The 17,354-nt window shown below is 42.0% G+C and overlaps 3 protein-coding genes across 4 annotated transcripts; all 3 read right to left on the minus strand.

The window, feature by feature from the left end:
• Positions 1 to 6,932: 6,932 nt before the first annotated feature.
• Positions 6,933 to 9,079, minus strand: LOC119553784 (glutamate transporter polyphemus). Of its 2 annotated transcripts, none has more exons than XM_037864392.1 (6): positions 8,975 to 9,077; positions 8,878 to 8,922; positions 8,670 to 8,820; positions 8,131 to 8,613; positions 7,888 to 8,066; positions 6,933 to 7,724 (listed from the first exon to the last, which is right to left on the minus strand). In XM_037864392.1, exons 1-6 carry the CDS (start codon positions 8,986 to 8,988, stop codon positions 7,163 to 7,165), a joined length of 1,434 nt encoding a protein of 477 aa, XP_037720320.1. In that variant the 5' UTR covers positions 8,989 to 9,077; the 3' UTR covers positions 6,933 to 7,162. The 2 variants fall into 2 exon arrangements, with proteins under 2 accessions (XP_037720320.1, XP_037720321.1); XM_037864393.1 differs by having other exon boundaries at positions 7,546 to 7,714; positions 8,975 to 9,079.
• A 1,101-nt stretch (positions 9,080 to 10,180) lies between these two features.
• LOC119554244 (proton-coupled amino acid transporter-like protein CG1139) lies at positions 10,181 to 12,569 on the minus strand. Its single transcript, XM_037865079.1, has 8 exons — positions 11,901 to 12,569; positions 11,797 to 11,850; positions 11,589 to 11,739; positions 11,410 to 11,531; positions 11,126 to 11,352; positions 10,933 to 11,063; positions 10,692 to 10,870; positions 10,181 to 10,640 (listed from the first exon to the last, which is right to left on the minus strand). The coding sequence occupies exons 1-8, from the start codon at positions 11,996 to 11,998 to the stop codon at positions 10,211 to 10,213; spliced, it is 1,392 nt and encodes a 463-aa protein (XP_037721007.1). The 5' UTR covers positions 11,999 to 12,569; the 3' UTR covers positions 10,181 to 10,210.
• A 70-nt stretch (positions 12,570 to 12,639) lies between these two features.
• LOC119554245 (acyl-CoA Delta(11) desaturase) lies at positions 12,640 to 14,184 on the minus strand. The gene is made up of 2 exons (XM_037865082.1): positions 12,897 to 14,184; positions 12,640 to 12,834 (listed from the first exon to the last, which is right to left on the minus strand). The coding sequence occupies exon 1, from the start codon at positions 14,154 to 14,156 to the stop codon at positions 13,095 to 13,097; it is 1,062 nt and encodes a 353-aa protein (XP_037721010.1). The 5' UTR covers positions 14,157 to 14,184; the 3' UTR covers positions 12,640 to 12,834; positions 12,897 to 13,094.
• Between the last annotated feature and the right edge of the window lie 3,170 nt (positions 14,185 to 17,354).

Consider the following 17,354-nt stretch of genomic DNA (forward strand, 5'->3'; position numbering starts at 1 on the left):
AAATCAGTAAGATATGAAGAAAATCGTTTAAAATTATGGATTATATAGGTAGGTCATTCAACTTTAGAAATAAGAGACCTTGAAATACAAATTAACTTTATAAAGCTTTAAACGGATGGAAAACGTGTATCAGGCAGGCCTAATCAATACTTTCCATAACACCCCTGCCCACTCATAAATTTTAATCACTTTTTCATTAGCAAAATGAGTATTACAGGGGGTAGTGATGAGCAACTGATTAACCTTTTGTCTCGTCATTTACTCGTCGCATAAATCGCAGGCCCGTTTTCGATTTGAACTTCTGTTAATTTGCAATTTATAGTACGTTCGACCGCTGGCCAAATCGAATCGCCGCACTTCCATTTCCAATGCGCTGGACAAGTTTACAGGCGTTTCGGGCAGCAGTTTGCCAGCCAATCCACCTGCCCGATCGATGGCCAGATAAATGGCATTTTATTAGTTGGCTACTTACCCGGCTTACTCCGAACGTAAGTCGCCAATGGCCGGCTGGCAGCTTAATGTCAGGGGCACAATGTTTGGGCCATGTTTATTGGGATTAGCTGCCTGAAATTATGACCAATTTGTCGGGTTCAATGAGATGCAGCCCGCTGCCTTTCAAGTCAATTGGATGCAAAGAGGTTCCTCTTTGGGACTCCAAGTAGCACTAGCAGGAGGACCCATAACCCATAGAAGGCGCTCCTCGAGCACTTATTTTGCGTACATTTTTGGCAACAGAAATAAAATTAAAGCCTTAAACAGATAATGCCCCATCAACGCACTTTCCGACGCTGCCCGCCGGTATTCAATGCAAATCTGGGCTCACGAATCGTATTCTGATTCGGGTTTGGGCTTGCGTTTGGGTTCGGGTTAATAGAAAATTTATAATGCCTGCTAGCCATAAATTGTGCAAAACATCCACCCACATGCAGGCAGAAAAGGAGCCTTTTTGTGTGGGAAATAGGCATAAAAACGCTGTAATTTGCAGTTGACAAATACGCAAAACTCCTTACCGAGGCCTGGCTGCAAAAATTAACTCATATTGCAAGTTGGTGGCTTGGGTGATTTAGATGGAGGTAACGATTGTACACTGAAAAGTGCATGGTACTGCGGCTTAAGCATTTATTAAAATATATATAAATATACAATTATGTTAAAAACTTGTCCTTATATTTTATAACTCCGCGCAAATAGCTATACCTTTAATTTGTGTAGTTCCAAAGTAATTAGAAATGGTACAATCCCTTTGAAAATTAATATTGTTTCATTAAACAAGAAGAATTAATTTTTATTCGTTGTCAGTTTAGTAACATTCTGCCAAGTTAGAAAGTCCTATTCAAAATTATGACTGTAGGTGATTTTCTTTACATTTCTCATTTCTATTTAACAAACTCAACATATAACGTTCGCTATTCAATATGGAAATAGTAGGTTGTTGAATTAACATCTTATCGTTGGGATGTGTAGCACATTTCCCTGCTTCTGGATTATGTAAATATTTTTATTAATTGCATAAAATGTTAGTTAATTTTTGTGAGTGTAGAGGAGCAGGAGCAGCCCAAGTTCGAGGGGCCCGAATGATTTATACCCGCAGTGCGGCCTACGAAAATGTGTAGTGAGGAAGGCGGGAGGACAGGAGATGCCACAATAGCAAGGGGTAGTGGGAGGTTCTGTGCGCCGGGCGAGAGTGTTTTGCCCCCTCTCAAGACCATGCCCCCTGCCACTGCCCCTCCCATGCCCATCCCCCCCGAACATCCCACTCTGCAGGTTCTCCTACCTGTTGTGGCTGCGCCCCAGGCTGCAATTGTCTGCTTAAAAGCGCTCATTCTGTCCACAATGAAGCCACATAACTTGGCCGCAGTTACCGTCTGTTACCCATGGCCAGTGCCCCTCGTCCCCCTCCGATGTGATGATTTATTGCCGATCCCTGGATCCCTGGGTCCCTCGGTCCACCTCCTTGGGTCCCGTGTTCCTTTGGCGAACCCAGCACGGTAGCTGCGGCTCCTCTCGCTGAAACCGAATTGAAACTTTATTTAATAAGTTGATGTTATTTGTTAACTGCGCGAAGGGCGCTTCGAGAGCCCAACTGAGTTATGTGGCCAGGGCAGAGGAGCTTCGTCTAATGCCGGCCGGTGTACACCCAGAAAAACAGGACTTCTGAAAGGAGATTGGCCCTCCTATGCCAATATTTCATTTGTCTGCCCTAGCCCATCTCACTGAAATTAATACAAATTGTTGTTTAAATTAAAGTGTGGTCACTATAAAAAGTGTTACTCAGTGTTCAACTATTATTAAAGTCAACTAATAAATAGTTAGCAAACAAGGCATTTCGAGCACCCGATGAGGATTAGGGCAGATGAAACCATGAAGGCTATCTAGCATGAATAACTTTAGCTTAATGAAACGTGTCCTTAGTTATATCGTGATCCCTTAATATATCGATTTTAAAACCTAAAATTATTTTTCTTTGCTCAATTATTGAAAAATGTGCAACCTAGTTTTTAAATTTTTCAGAAAGCGTTTTATAATATATTAAATTCTTGGGTTGCCTAGAGAAATAATGGTCACAACATTGTATGTGTTTTTTTAAACGCATAAATTGAAATCTATAATTATTTTTTTTATCGAAAATGGTTAATGGATAGAATAATTTAAAAATATTCAAAATATAAGATCTCATACCTCCAAGTTCTCATAATAAAATTCTAAATTGATCAACCAGGTCAAATTTATTTTGAGCCCATTTTCACAGAAATCGATCAAATTGGAAATATTTTTTCGAAAAAACACAGAAAGTAATGGGAATTTAAAGGTTTTCTTAATCAATGGAAAAGGGGCTTTAGTTTAGTACCCATAATTTTACATATTTTTACGTGGTTAAGTAAACATAGACCAATAATATCTCCCTGTAAATGGAAGTCTAACTTGACATTGACACCGCTCAGATCAGCGGTGACCAGTAATGGAATTCATTTGCGGACGCACTTGACCCCATTGGGGTCCGATCAGACCTTCTCCACCTGCCCAATCCTGCGGCGATTTGTGCGTGCGTCAGACGAATTGCATTAGAAAGTCTGGATCCCGACCAGATGGACAGATGGCGGCTGGCACTTTAATCTGAGCCGCGGCACACTTGCTGACAAATTGCTGATAAATAAAGCGAGAGATTTGCAATAATGCCTTTCTAATTTCATGCGTCGCCAGCGACTCGGCTCCTTGCCATTGGGCATGCAAAGCGCACAAAAAGAGGCAAGCTCCAATCCTGGCATGGCGCCTCCATTGAGATCGGCAGTGGGTCCGTGGCCCCGGCTCGGATTTAAACATTTTCCACACGTAACGCGAAAGTTTGAATCATTTGTCCGGCACACAACGCAGCGATTTTCATTTAAAATTCTTGTCACAGACATGTAATTGCAACGCGCCAACGACATCGTCGATTCCAACTCCGACTTCGATCCGACTCCATCGCTGTGGGCAGCCCAAGGGCACTGCGAAAAATAATATATGGGTGGCCTTTTACAGACATTCAGCTGAAATGGTGCATGGGTAGCCTTTTAAAGCCATGGCGAGGAAATTCCATTTTCGATTAAGTTGAATATCGTAACATATGCACATTATACAGAACTTTTTGAAAACTCGTTCATATAATACAAAAATATTGTATTCAATATACAAATTCGAATATAATAGTAATAAGATATTATATCATTATTATACAACTTTTTGAAAATAAGTTATTGTGCGCAAAATACAAAACACATAATAAAAATAATATTACAAATATTCATAATAATAAGACACGTTAAATGACTTTATTAATTACATCAATAGTTGATTTTAAATAATTTTCTAATTTATAAAAAAATAAACCTTCATATTAATATTTTATTTTAAGTCCATATAATAATAAAGAATTCATAATAAAATTGTATATAAGAATTTTTTTGTTTAAAAAATATGATATTAATAATTATAACACAAAAGGGAAACTTTAATTGTATCCATTTTTATTTTAGGTACTCATTTTTAACTATCAAAATAAGTATTTAAGTAACTTTTTCAAATTAACTTCTATGTTCTATTGGAATTATTTTATATATAATGATAAATTGAATAAAGAATTGCGTATATCTAAGATACTCGACAATATTTCTTATTGTGCAGACGGACTTATAGGCTATTGACAATACGTTTGTCAGGCGCGATGGCCGCTGCTGCAACTCCCCCTTACCTCTTACCCCAACCTCCCCCTCCCCCTGACCCACTCCCCCAACCGCCCGCTCCACCCCCCCGCCAACCTTAACCGAACGCCCCTTGCCATCTTGTGGCGCTCTGTGTTGACACAGATAAGTGCGTGGCGGCGGCGATAAGTAGCGTTTTATGCATTAATTTCTGCTCAAAAGAGCATTATTTATTACGCATTAATGCGCTGAATTAACGTTTATTTAATTAATATTAATGCGGCTGCCGCTCTTGCGGTTTGCTGTCGTGCTGCAGCAGTGGCTGCTGCATTTTGGCACAGATTTTTGGGTCAAACTCCGCTAGTCCTGTTAAAGTTGTCAATAAACGGTTGGTTAACTCGGTAATCTAGTCATGTTTGATTTTAGAAAGGAAGCTATTTATGAAGTATGAATGTTGCATTTATTATCATTTAAAAAACTATATCCTTTTGCCACTTTATTGGGACACCTAATATTCTTAGGATTTATGTGAAATGTAGAGAATAAAATGTGGATAAGAAGAGGGAAGATGTTAACTTTCTAAGACTTTAATATAAACCTTTGTATTTCGAAGATTGTATTTCTTATTTATGCTTGACTTTGTTTTAAGGAATAATTCTGAAATTGCTTAATTAATCTAACCCTTTATATTTGGAACAATAAATGGTTGAAATATGAAATAAACTTTATTAAATAATAAGGCAGATGTCTAAAGATTTTCCTGGGTCTATTTAAATAAGATTTTTGATTTAATTTTTTTTGTATACTAGTATACATATTACATTTTCAGAGGCTTACCTTATCAATTTGGGAAAATGACTTTATAATTATGTTTGAAAATTAAGTTAGCTTGGGGCAACTTTATCCAGTTCCGCCTTCCCTGGATCCGCGCTTACTCATACTACTTGTTTATTCCGATCCATACCTTTATCACCGCTGGCTTTCGATGATCCCCAGCAGTGACCCTCGAGTTGTGCAAATATTTTACCACAAATCGAAGTGGCCGTCGATCTGGGATCCGAAAATGAAATTGAAATCGAAAGTAAAGTCGCCGGGCAAATACATCACTCGGTTGTCCCGAGATAGCCGAAAGGAAACGGGCGTTTTGGATGGGCAAATATTTGCGAAGCCGCGATAAGGGTTCTTTTTTTCGGGTAATCGATCAGTGTCATGCGGGGGTGGGGGCGTGGACCTCGAAGCGCAATAAACCCGGTAATTTATAGACCAATCACAGACCCAGTGCACGCACCGCGAACAAGTGAAAAAATCATAGTCCAAACACACATAACGCATTAGAGGCGATCTGCGAAGGAGAAGGAAAAGCCTGGACAGTTGGACTGTGTGGACTATATGGACTGGGGATGGGGGTGCAATTTATAGGATAGACAACGCACAGCGGGTAGTCGCGAGTCCCGAGGAGCTTCATCCCAGTACTTGCCTCATTGCCAATTGATTTATACAAACGGCAAAGCAACGGAACACAAATTGGCTGCCTCGAAGATCTCTCTTCCCTGCTTATTATTTTTTTTTTCGCTTTTTGAGTTTTCCTGCAGAACGGCTATGGGAAATGATTTGTTGCACTTTGGCTGCAATCACAGAGCCGCAGTTGCGTATACGCAGAACTCTTCGGGGCCGCTGCTTAACCCTGTGACCTCCTCGCTGGGAGGGATCCAATGGGCTAGGGTAGATATGGTATATATAAATAAGAACTAGAAACCAGAAACACGTGTGGCTCGATCGCTTTTCCATGGAAACCATTAGATACCATCGCTTTGCATGCCGACTGCGTAGCTAATTAGAGCCTTAAATGGCCAAACCAAGGCAATCCCCCGGCGGAAAGTGAGATTGCCGCCAGGCGTTGGCAAAAAATGCCACACAAATGACAGCGGACCCGTTGACCGTTTTTGGTTGAAATCGAAGTGGCAACGGGACGCAGCCAGCAGACGGCAGCCAAACACCAGTTTATCGGGCCGAAACGACCCAAAACAATAAATTACGCAATCCAAATGCTCAACTGCAGTCCATCAATGGCATAATGAGGCAGTCTCGAGATTCAGAGTCCCAGTCTGAGTCCCAGTCCCAGTCGCAGCGTAGATGCATTACCATATCGGCATAAATTCCGGAGCACATCGTTAAGTGGGCTGACGAGTGGCCGGCATCGAAGGAACAGGCTTACAGGTTGCTGCCTGTCCACCTCGTGTTGCATGTTGCAGCTTTCTTGCTGCAGGTTGCTGGTTGCAGGTTGCTGGCTCCGCACTTGCCACATGCCGGGCAGCCTCCGCCCCTGCCTCCGCCAAACTCCCACAGCTAATGAGGGAATTAACCGCCATGCCAATGCCACATCGTCATCGCCATCGATAATGGCTTGTGCCCGGCCTCAGGTGGGGGTTAAATCAGTGGGCGGCGATCCTGACCTTTGGGAATGGCGCCTGCTGCCTGGAGGGCTTTAAATGCCTCGCCAACCAAGCATTGAACTCGAGTGCTTAATTATTCAGTCGTCTGCTGGTCAAAATAAGTAAAAGTATCTGCAAAGCAAGAGCCATTTCAATAACAAACACAACCGCACGTGAAAGTACTATATTTAAAATAATTATAAGGATCTTGTATCTTTCTATACAAAATATTATAGTTTTTGTAATCCATGTTTACCACAGTTAATCAGTTTTATAACTGAAAGTAGTAAAAAGCATAGAATTTTAGTAAAATGGGGACTTACATTTTATTGATACCAATTGATTATACAAATATTTCTTCACCACAATGTTTCTTATTCCTGACCAGAAACTCAAATTGGTAGAATTACAATTACAATTTTAAACATATAGTTATGCTAATATTATACTATAACATAAAATTTAAATGCATTTATGGTACACTAAATTTTGCAACGATTAAAAAGGGCTACAAAATAGTATCTCCATGTATAAAGCATTTATCTATTCTCCTTATAGGAATCTGATAGCAGGTTCCTGCGTGGGTTCGTCTGCGACTGCAATGGCTGTGGTGAGCAGAGTAGTGATATTCTCGGTAGTTGTGGTATCCACAGTGGTGGTTCCATCTGTGGCGCCAGTTGTAGCCCCGTGTCCACCTCCCCACTCCCTGATCATACTCATAATGGAAAAGATGGTGCCCTGCACCAAAATAATAAGGCCAATGATTACATAAATGATGTCCTTTACGAGCTTCCACTTCAGCTTGCCGTAGTTATACTCCGGCGGATAATACAGACAGATCTCGATCAGGGCGGGAAATACCAGGTTCAACAGCGATATGGTAAGAGCTCCGACCAGAGACAGCAGGGGACCCAGATTCGGGGCAAGTATGCCGGTTATGGTGGTAAGCAGCACGAACACAACCCGGATGATGCTCTCCTTCAATACGGCGTGCTTCAGCTCGCCACTCTTGTTCCAATAGTGATTCATTATAATGTCGATTACCACATAACCGGCCAAGGGATAAGTCAGGAAAATTGCCATGGCAATAAAGACCTTGGAAACCTGAGCAAGTCTGTGGGCGTTAATTGATTGGGTAGGCTTAAATAGATAAAAACTGAAATGTAAATGTTGCTTCATCTTGCTCTGAAGAATTCGCGTTCTTATTTTGTTAAGAACTGTTATTTGTCAGCAAATAAAAGTTGTTCAAATATAGTTATGGTTAAAGTTAAACTTACACCTCGTTTGTGGGAATATTGAGTGAGACACTATCAGCAATTTGGTCTCCATAGCGCCAGTAGCCCATGATTCCAAAGAAAATATACGAAAGTAAAACTATCACTATGGCCATATCAAGAATCCCAAACCAACCGAGGTAATGTTGTGGCTTGGCCATCTGGGATTCGACGGCTAGCATCTGTAAAACAGTTCATAATATTTGTTAGGATTGTGAATCCTTTATAATCAGTTTAGGGACTCACCACTCCCACCGAGGTGATCGAGAAAAGAGCGATGCCAAAAAATAAGGGCAACAGCTCTATAGGTCCAAAAACGATATTCCGTTCTGATATTGGAGGTAGACCCACGAACAAGTAGTACATCATCATAAGAAAGCCGAGGTATATGAGAATGGTGGCCACTATATTAAAGGGAACCAGATATTTCAGCTGGCGTACCAGAAATGGTCCGATCAGAAGGAGTCCGACGACGGCTATATAGATTCTTAAGTCAGCCACGGCCACGTGGAAGTCAAAAACTTGCTTTACGTTGACGGCCACGAAGAGAATGTACACGACACAGACACCGAACTGCGAGGCTCCCAATACTCCATCGCATATATATCCTCCAGCTCTTGAGCAGTACCTGAAGCACTTGGGTCCCTGGCCAAAGGAGTAAGCCATCGCCTCTGGATAGGTCGCATAGCCGATCTGCATCCGTCGGGAACACTCCACCATGGAAATAATCTGCCAGGGAACCCATCAAATTGTAACTTCCTAAAAGGCCAGCTCACCAGACTTACCAGCAATTGCATTCCATGAATAAGCATTATACAAGACACAATTAGCAAGATAGTGCCATTGATAATACCAGCATAGTAGAATGCCAAGGGAAGGGACAAAACTCCGGTTCCCACCACGCACTTGAGTAGAGAAAAAAAAGCCCCAACATCGCTGAAGAAAAAAAAATTATAGCTCGGTAAAATAATTAGAGGTAGTAAGGAAACTTACGATATCGGCTTAGCCACATTTCGATTTTCGTAAGGATTATAGCCTCTGTGGATCAGAACTTTAGCAATCTATTGTTAAGAACTTGCGCTTTTCTTACCCTTTATCGGCCATTTAGAAAATATGTTTTTTCTTTTAAAAATGTATATAAAAAAAATTGTGGGTGTAAATTACATGGCAGTATTTACTAAGAAACTAAAGTTTCCTAGGAAAATTGTAGACGGACTATAATAAGGTATTTTGGATTCTCTCAACATTATCAAAAAATCGGTGCGACTAAAAAGCGTTATTTTGCAATTATTTTAAGATGATTTTTAAAAATTAGAGAGCAGCTATTATAATAAAGTATCTGACCATTTCAGAATGTATAAAATTTTCATTTTTAGCGAGGACTTCGATTTCTATATCGCTTAAACGACCTTATAACGGCATAAAAAACCAATTGATTTATCAATGTTTATTAAATTTTTATTGAGTTAGTTACACCTTTTCAAACTGAAAATAATTTTGAAAATCTAGAGTATCCATATCTTATGACTCTTAATGGCAGGCTAACGAAAGTGGGGTGCTCATGGTAATCACTGTGCCTGCCATTCCACCGTATATTAAAGAATTAACCCAGGCTTGTAGTACCCTTAGGACTACAATTTTGTATATCCACTTCCCAACGCTTTGATATGGTGCATCTAAAAAGAAAGAGTATCAGCTGAAAGATACGTAAATATATGATATAAGGACTACCAGAATCTAAAGGCTATTCCCTATAGAAACCTTAAAGTAGGTTCCTGAGTGGGTTCATCGGTAGCTGCAATGGCTGTGGTAAGCAAAGTGGTGATATTGTCGGTACTTGTGGTGTCCACTGTAGTGGTTTCATCCGTGCCACCAGTTGTTGCCCCGTGTTCACCTCCCCACTCCCTGATCATACTCATAATGAAAAAGATGGTGCCTTGCACCAAAATAATGAGGCCTACGACTACATAAAAAATGTCCTTTACGAGCTTCCACTTCAGCTTGCCATAATTATACTCAGGCGGATAATACAGACAGATCTTGATCAGGGCAGGAAATACTAGGTTCAACAGCGATATGGTAAGAGCTCCGACCAGCGACAGCAGGGGACCCAGATTCGGGGCAAGTATGCCAGTAATGGTGGTCAGTAACACACGACATAAGTTGTAACGATTTTTAAGAGTCTTTAAATTTCAATTTCAATTTTCAATTTAAATTTTAAAAATAAAAAGCAATTTATTTGATATTTATTTATACATATTAAATTGAAAGTGCACTATTGTAAGCGCCTAAAATAGAAATTACATTTAAAAGATTAGATTTGGAACTAAAATCTCCTAATGACTGGATAACGAGCATGGAGGGTGCGCAGGGTAACCACTGTGCCGGTCATTCCACCGGCAAGACCCATTATGATGAACAGCATTGATCGGAAGAAGAGGATTCTTCCAGGTCCGTAGCCCTCCTCATAGCGAACGCAGAGATCGACGACTCCCGGCAGGATTAGACCCAGTTGTGCCAAACAAAAGGATCCCACAAAGGAGAGCAGCAGTCCAAAGTCCGGGTACTGAATGGCCACCAGGACCGAGGCGATTACCAAGGCGATTCGCACCAAGAACTCTACCGCCGTGGTAGAACCGTCTTCCAACTCTGGCTCCAAATAATTCCGCCAGATAATATCCACAGTTACGTAACCCTGAAGGGCATAGCTGAAGAAAATTGCAACGGCAAACATTGCAGTTACCAACTGGGGGAGACTAATAAAAACAATATTTAGGGTAGTCAAATAGTAGCTTAAGAATACTAACAATTCCTTTTCAGGCAGATTCCCCAGAATTGAGCTGGCCGTATCTTGACCATACCGCCAGTATCCAAAAAAACCAAAGATCGCATAAAAGGTAATCACCACGATCATAGCTTGATTAAGAACCCCACAGGGTCCCAGAAAATTCTCCGGCGTTCGCATATTGCGGCCAAGGGCTAAGATCTAGAAATAAAAGTATCTTTAAGGAACTAAAACAAGATTAGAAACCACAAGAATAAACCCACCACTCCAACCGATTCGATGGCAAAAAGTACAGTGCCAAAAAACAGTGGAAAGTTTCCTATTGGCTGAATGGCATGAAGTTGTTCAAACTTGGGAAGGCCCCGGAGCAGGAAGCTTAATATAAGGAAAAAGCCTATAGGGGAATAATGGTAAGACTGAAAGTACAGATAACAGAAGGATTGGTGAAAAAGTTACCTAGAAACAGGAGGATATTGGATGTTAAGGCAAATGGCACAAGACTTTTTAGATCGCGTATTAAAAACGTTAAGATCAATGGCAAGGCAATAAAAGCCATGTAGAGCCTCTCATCTAAGGGCCAGAAGTGTATATCGCCCAAAAACTTCAGGCTTTTTGCTATGAAGACCACGTAGACACAGTCTACGCCAAAGTGATAAGCACACATGAGAACATCCACTAAGTATCTAAATTATAGAGCTTTGTTTTATCAAGAGTTTACATTATAAACAATCTCAACTTACCCAACGGTCTTGCTCAGAAAACGAATCTTCGGATGACCATTGCTGATAGCCAGTTCCACTGTTTTTCGATAACTAAGCATTGGAATTTGATATTGATTTCCCAACGCATTTATATGCTGGAGCTGTAAAGAAGAAATATCAGATCTCAAGGTTCTTTGAATACATGATACGAGGGCTACCAGAGTATGCATCGCGTAAAGCACAAAGGAGCTCAGGGCGAATGTGCTTATGAGACCAATTAGCCAACCCGAATACAGAAAAGCCCTTGGCATGGCCAAGCAACCAGTACCAAAACCGCACTTCAGGACATTTATGAAGGTCTCCAAGTCTCTGGGAACAAGAAAAAATTAGGATTCTGGTACCACACTAGAATCGATACCTCCTTACGACAATCTATTGTCCTTTGCCAAAGGCGAATCAGCTTCATAGGCCAACGGGGATCTGTGGGAGATTCTTCGTTACGAAAACCCATTACTCTTAACTTGGCTCACCCGAAACTCTTTTGCACACCGCCCAGGAGTCTTTGGTGGAAGGACAGCTCCTGGTCTAAGCGTCGGTGGCTGGCCAACTTCCTCTGCTTTCGCTCCATTTCAGGAAAATTGAATCACTCGAAAGGGAATTATTATTTTTCAGCGGGGAAGTCAGCGCCGACTTTGGTCTGCAATTATGCAAATGTGGATCACCGATCCCTCGGGTTATGATCTCTGGGATGTGGATGTGGATGTGGCAGTGGAGATGGAGTGGCTTGGTCGGATTCCGGCTTCCAGGAAGGGTGGAGGTATTAGCATGGCCCTAAGCGGCCTCACCTTCCAGGAAAGATCCAACTCTTTTCCACCGATGTGTGGGCGTTGTTGGTCTGGCCAAAGCCAAGGAATTCGCTACCTAAATTATGCAATGGCCTCGGGGTCCTGGGCAAACTAATTAGTGTGGCCAGCACGGACATTTCTCAAATGCCCCCACCCCAATTGGCACCTGGCCATAAATTCACCGGCCTTGGGACGGACAATCTACAGTTTCTAGTTAAGTCTTCCCGCTTCTCACTCTCTCTTTGTCATTGTGTGGGGCCGACTGCCCGCTGCGAGCCACCTCCTCCATTCTTTGCAGTGCCGAATCGAAAATGCAAATGTACCGTCCCCCCAGAGAGAAGTAAGTATTCTCCAGGGGCCAGAAGTCAACTAAGCAGATTTGTTTATTTAACTTTCTATCTAGAAACGATTCGTTGGTCGGCTGTTCAGGTTGTACTCAAGAGGTTTTATTGTAAAGGGTACATTTTTAATTATTTTCTTTATCTCATATTGTCCCATAAAATAAAAATGAAATGGTAACATCTATAAATGATTCGTTTGTCGCTTCTTCACGTTGTACTTAAACAGTTTATTTATAAGAGGGACATTTAAAATGATCATCTTTTTCTCATCATGTCCCCTGGAATAAAGAAATAAACGGTAAAAGAAAGATGGATATTTTGAAAAATGCCAAGCACTTACACTCATTCGTAGCTACCTCAAGTTTAACCTATAAATATATAATTGTTCGGACAAAGAACCTTGAAAGTGTCAGTAAGTAGGGCAGGTCGAGCAATTCTCGCCTTAATTTCTAAGACTTTAATTTAATGCAGCGGTAACCAATTCCACATTTGAAATTCAATTGATTCACAACAGTTCACTTATTTTGAGCTGTTGTTCCTACGCCTCTTTTCGCTGGTGGGTGATGGTGGTGTCGCCAATGTCTTCTGACTTTTGATCCTTGTCGCCCCATCCCCAAACGGGATGTGAGCCATCACCCGTCCTAAGAGCTCTCTGGCGAACCATGTCCAAGGACACACTCTTAAGATCGTAGGCCCAGCCCAAATAGGCGAAAAAGTCGATGAACTTGGTGGTCGCATCCTGAGAACACGGACCCAGCTCCGCACTCTTGTAGTCCCAGGGAAAGACATGATGGTAGTTGTGGTACCCCTCGCCCACGTGGAAACTGATCAGGAAGCCCTGATCCACGGGGCATATGTTCTTGTCATAGGGTTTCATGCCGAACATATGGGCGGAACTGTTGACCATCCAGATGAGATTCAAGCTGACGCACCACCTGAGCAACGCCATCACATGCCAGGAGGTATTCAAAGACTCGCCCCACAGGTACATAGGCAGGGCGGTGGGCAGGACGAAGCAAATGACTGGCATCAACCACAGGTAGTACTTCTTCTGGAACATTACGAGGGGATCGGCCTCCAGATCGGAGAGATCTATCTGCTTGCCCTTCTCCACCACCTCGGGATGTTTTCGGCAGCACAGCCATCCGATGTGGGCAAAGAACCAACCGCGCTGTGAGTTATAGGGATCCGCGTCCGTTTCCGTGTACTTGTGATGCACCCGATGATCCCGGGCCCAGTAGTAGACCGCATCCTGGAACGCCAGGGTGTTCAGGAAAAGGAAGATCAACTTCAACGGCGTGTTCGCCTTGAAGGTGCGATGGGCCCACAAACGATGGGCGCCACCGGAAACACCCAAAATGGTCATCACCACGGCGGGCGCAAAGAGCAGGACGGTCGTCCAAGTGGCCTCCGTGAAGAGTAACCACACTCCGTATACGGAAGATGCGTGGAGGATCACGAACAGCACTATGTTCAACCATACCAGCTCCAGTTTGCTGCCATCTGTAGTCCTGAGCTTGGGCAAATCCTTGGTCAAACCAACATCCACATCCGATTCGAAAAGCACTCCGGTGGAGGTGTCGTTGCTGTTGGGTGGCATTTTGGTCTAACTTTGCTTCTGGCACCCATTTGAAGTCTTATATGTTAGATATATAGAACCCGCGATTGCGGGTTGCAATTCTTATTCAACACCTTTGGCCGATGCAAAATGTCAGCCATTTGGTGTATGCAATGAATTATTTATATGCTTTTGTATGCAATGCAAGGTTGACATTTTTGTCAAAATTGTATCCTACACACGGAAAAAAGAGTGTTTAGTAAAATTTTACAAATAAAAGTTAAATGGATTGGAGTTTTTTCCATGAAATAATTGCACTTTCGTTATACGTTAACATAGCTGTCACTATAAAATATAGTTAGCTTAATACAGTAAAGGGTAGCTTGGGGTTAACCCTTCGATTGTAATAAAATATTTATTTTTATAGTTATCCACCCATAAAATAACCCATAAAAATTTTAAAATGTTATATTAAAAATTTATAAATACGTCCCTGGAGCATAGTAATTTATAAGTCAAATAAGAAAAGGAATTTTCAAATAACCCTTTACAAAAATGAGGTCAACCTACAATTAAGCTAAAACACATGACAAAGTACATGTTTTATGTAATATCTAAACTTTTCAAGGCTTCACTCTGGAGTCAGTATTAAATTAATTTTAAACAATACATTAGAAAAAATTTAAAAATATATTAATTATAAATATAACTATGTTAATAGTAAGCTATGCAAAATAGCATATATTTCCGAGGATGTGTTTTGTATACTTTATAAGGTTGTAAACTCGTATCTCTACCTGCTACATTCTTTTCCCCAAATACAATATACCCTTTTACCCTTCGAGTAAGGGGTATGAATAGAGGGCAACTGATTGTTTTCGGAAGTTCTTATGTTTTCGCTATAGCATTCGCCAGTTTACGAATGCAATGCGAAATTGAAAAACGCCACAGTAACAGTATGATAATTTCTGATAAACTTCCGTACATACAATGCTGCAATACTACAAATTAAAATTATTGTGTCGACTTCTGGCGCTTCCTAAACTTCAGTTTCCGGGTCGACTGGGCCCCATGCGTCATTAACGTAGTTCTGGATTATTCGATATCATTTGTCTGCAGCACTAATGTTAATGATTATTCCAATGAATAATGGATAGATTTTTGAATGCAACACCGAATCGGGAAGTGCAGAAGCTACAATGTGATATTCGGTGGAAGAACTTCCGCACAAATGTACGCTGTGGCAAGATTGGAAAATAAAACTGTAGACATTTTTCGCGTATACCTTGTAAGACTCCAGGAATTTATCTCATGACTTGGAAAAATTTCAAGTACATTTTAATTTATCAAATCTGATCCTAAAAATGTAAACAGTGCTCGTGGAATGATTTTTGTCTTGCTCTGGTAAACCTTTTATGTGACAAACTAATTTCGGAATTTTATTGGTTTAATCAAGGTGGTCAACTGATATATTTGCTTTGTTTGAAGTAATACAATCTAAATAACCACATTTTATTAAGCACAGTCAAGGAGCAACTTGACTTTTTCTGCGTGCATGCGAATGGTTGATGTTGCTGCCTCTGCCTCTCCCGTTGATGTTGCAGTTGCAGTTAGATGTGGCGCATCATTAAAGTGCAGACAAATGGCAGCGCGGCATGTGCGGCACATGTCAGGCTGCACAAGCTTTAGCAACAGGTGAAAATGCTGGAATTCTGATTATCCACTGCTGCTGCAGTTGCTGTTGCTGTTGCTGTTGCTGTTGCGGTGATTGGCAGCAACTGTTGCTGCTGCTGCGGCAGCAACTTAAACTGTAACTTTCAGCGATTTGTCGTCGTTGTCGCTGTCGTTCTTTTTTCCTTGGCACTGGCACTTTGATCTGCGCTAAAAACCAAACTATCGAAGAGACGGCAGCAACATGCGCATAATTATCTGAATGCCCGCCGGCAACATGGGGTGCAACATTCCTACGGCCACGCCCCCAATTCAATTTACAGCCGGAAGTGTGGGTGTATACTTATTTGATATACATTCGTGTTCTCCGTTCTTCTTTCGCGAACTCATTTGCTGGTTCATAAATCAAAAATCGCAGCGGCAACTCCCGCACAAAAAAAGAAGTAAAACCCAAATCAACAGTATGAAAAACGCATTTAATGATTGGCGAACAGCAGCAACAGCAGCAGTCGACAAGCAGCAACATCGAGAGCAGCAGCAGCAACAGCAACATAATAGGCCCATCTAGAGGCAACATTCGCGTACCAGCAAAAAGTGGGAGGATGCAGTGAATTTTCCCTCGCCCCGCAGTGATGGTTTTTTTAATGCCATTTGTTGCTGCCGCTGTAGATGTTGCTGTTGTGCTGTTGTTGCTGTTGTTGCTGTTGTCGGGCCGTTTGCCTTTTTGGGGCCCGTGAGGCATTCGCCTAAGCGGCAGGTTCCTGTCTGCCCCATCCAAGGAGACGTTGACTGCATTTTTAAGCGCGCTCCGCGCATAAAATAAAGCCAGATTGCAGGTCTCTGCCTCGGGGCCATCATCCTCCTGGTTTTGTCTTGAATGGGGCGAGTAAAAGTGCAGGATGCTTTGTTGTCCTGCCCCTGGACCCAGCCCATCCCATCCCAATCCCATCCCATCCAGAGTCCCCGGTCCCAGTCCAGAGCCCAAACTCCACTCGGAAGAGCTTCTGCAGATACGGCAGCTAATTTTCGATGGGCACAAAAAACACAAAAACTGGAGGGAAGCATCTGAGATCTTCGAGCGATAATGATGCAGGTTAATCATTAGCCTGGTACGTGTATTATGCGATTATTAGTTGGGTGTTCGGTGCTCTTACTTCATCTTCGCTTTCGCGGGGATTACGATTACCCCGCAAGGCCATTTTTGGTGGGCGTATGCTCTGCTTTTCGAGAAACTTTTTTCAGTAATTTCCAATTTCCGTTCAATGTTGCATCTACATGCGGCCAATTTGTCAACGCGGCGGCAGCATATAGTTGCAACATGTAAGTTGTCAACGGTTTTTAAGAATCAATTGCCGCCCAGCAGTAGTGGTTATGGTACTGGTACTCTGGAAATCCGATCTCGGCCGAGTCCGCCTTCTCGGCTGCCGTCTGTCAGCATATAGGATATAGCATATAGCTTATAGACCCGCCGGATGCCACACAAGCGGCTCGAAAAGGCGGCCTTGAACGGAGCAGGGTCCCAATCCCAGCCCCAAGTACTTGGCAAAAATCATTGCAGAATTTAAATGA

Source organism: Drosophila subpulchrella, chromosome 3L (genome assembly GCF_014743375.2).
Source record: "Drosophila subpulchrella strain 33 F10 #4 breed RU33 chromosome 3L, RU_Dsub_v1.1 Primary Assembly, whole genome shotgun sequence".
Classification (NCBI taxonomy): domain Eukaryota; kingdom Metazoa; phylum Arthropoda; class Insecta; order Diptera; family Drosophilidae; genus Drosophila; species Drosophila subpulchrella.

Excerpts from the sequence above, each read along its gene's own strand:
- LOC119554245 (XM_037865082.1), bottom strand. The coding sequence starts at position 14,156 with ATGCCACCCAACAGCAACGACACCTCCACCGGAGTGCTTTTCGAATCG.
- LOC119554244 (XM_037865079.1), bottom strand. The coding sequence starts at position 11,998 with ATGGAGCGAAAGCAGAGGAAGTTGGCCAGCCACCGACGCTTAGACCAG. Across the intron at positions 10,871-10,932 it reads CCATCGAATCGGTTGGAGTG|ATCTTAGCCCTTGGCCGCAA; the intron begins GTGGGTTTATTC and ends TTTTATTTCTAG. Across the intron at positions 10,641-10,691 it reads AATCTGCCTGAAAAGGAATT|TCTCCCCCAGTTGGTAACTG; the intron begins GTTAGTATTCTT and ends TGTTTTTATTAG.
- LOC119553784 (XM_037864392.1), bottom strand. Across the intron at positions 8,614-8,669 it reads TTCATGGAATGCAATTGCTG|ATTATTTCCATGGTGGAGTG; the intron begins GTAAGTCTGGTG and ends GTTCCCTGGCAG. Across the intron at positions 8,067-8,130 it reads CGATCACCTCGGTGGGAGTG|ATGCTAGCCGTCGAATCCCA; the intron begins GTGAGTCCCTAA and ends ACTGTTTTACAG.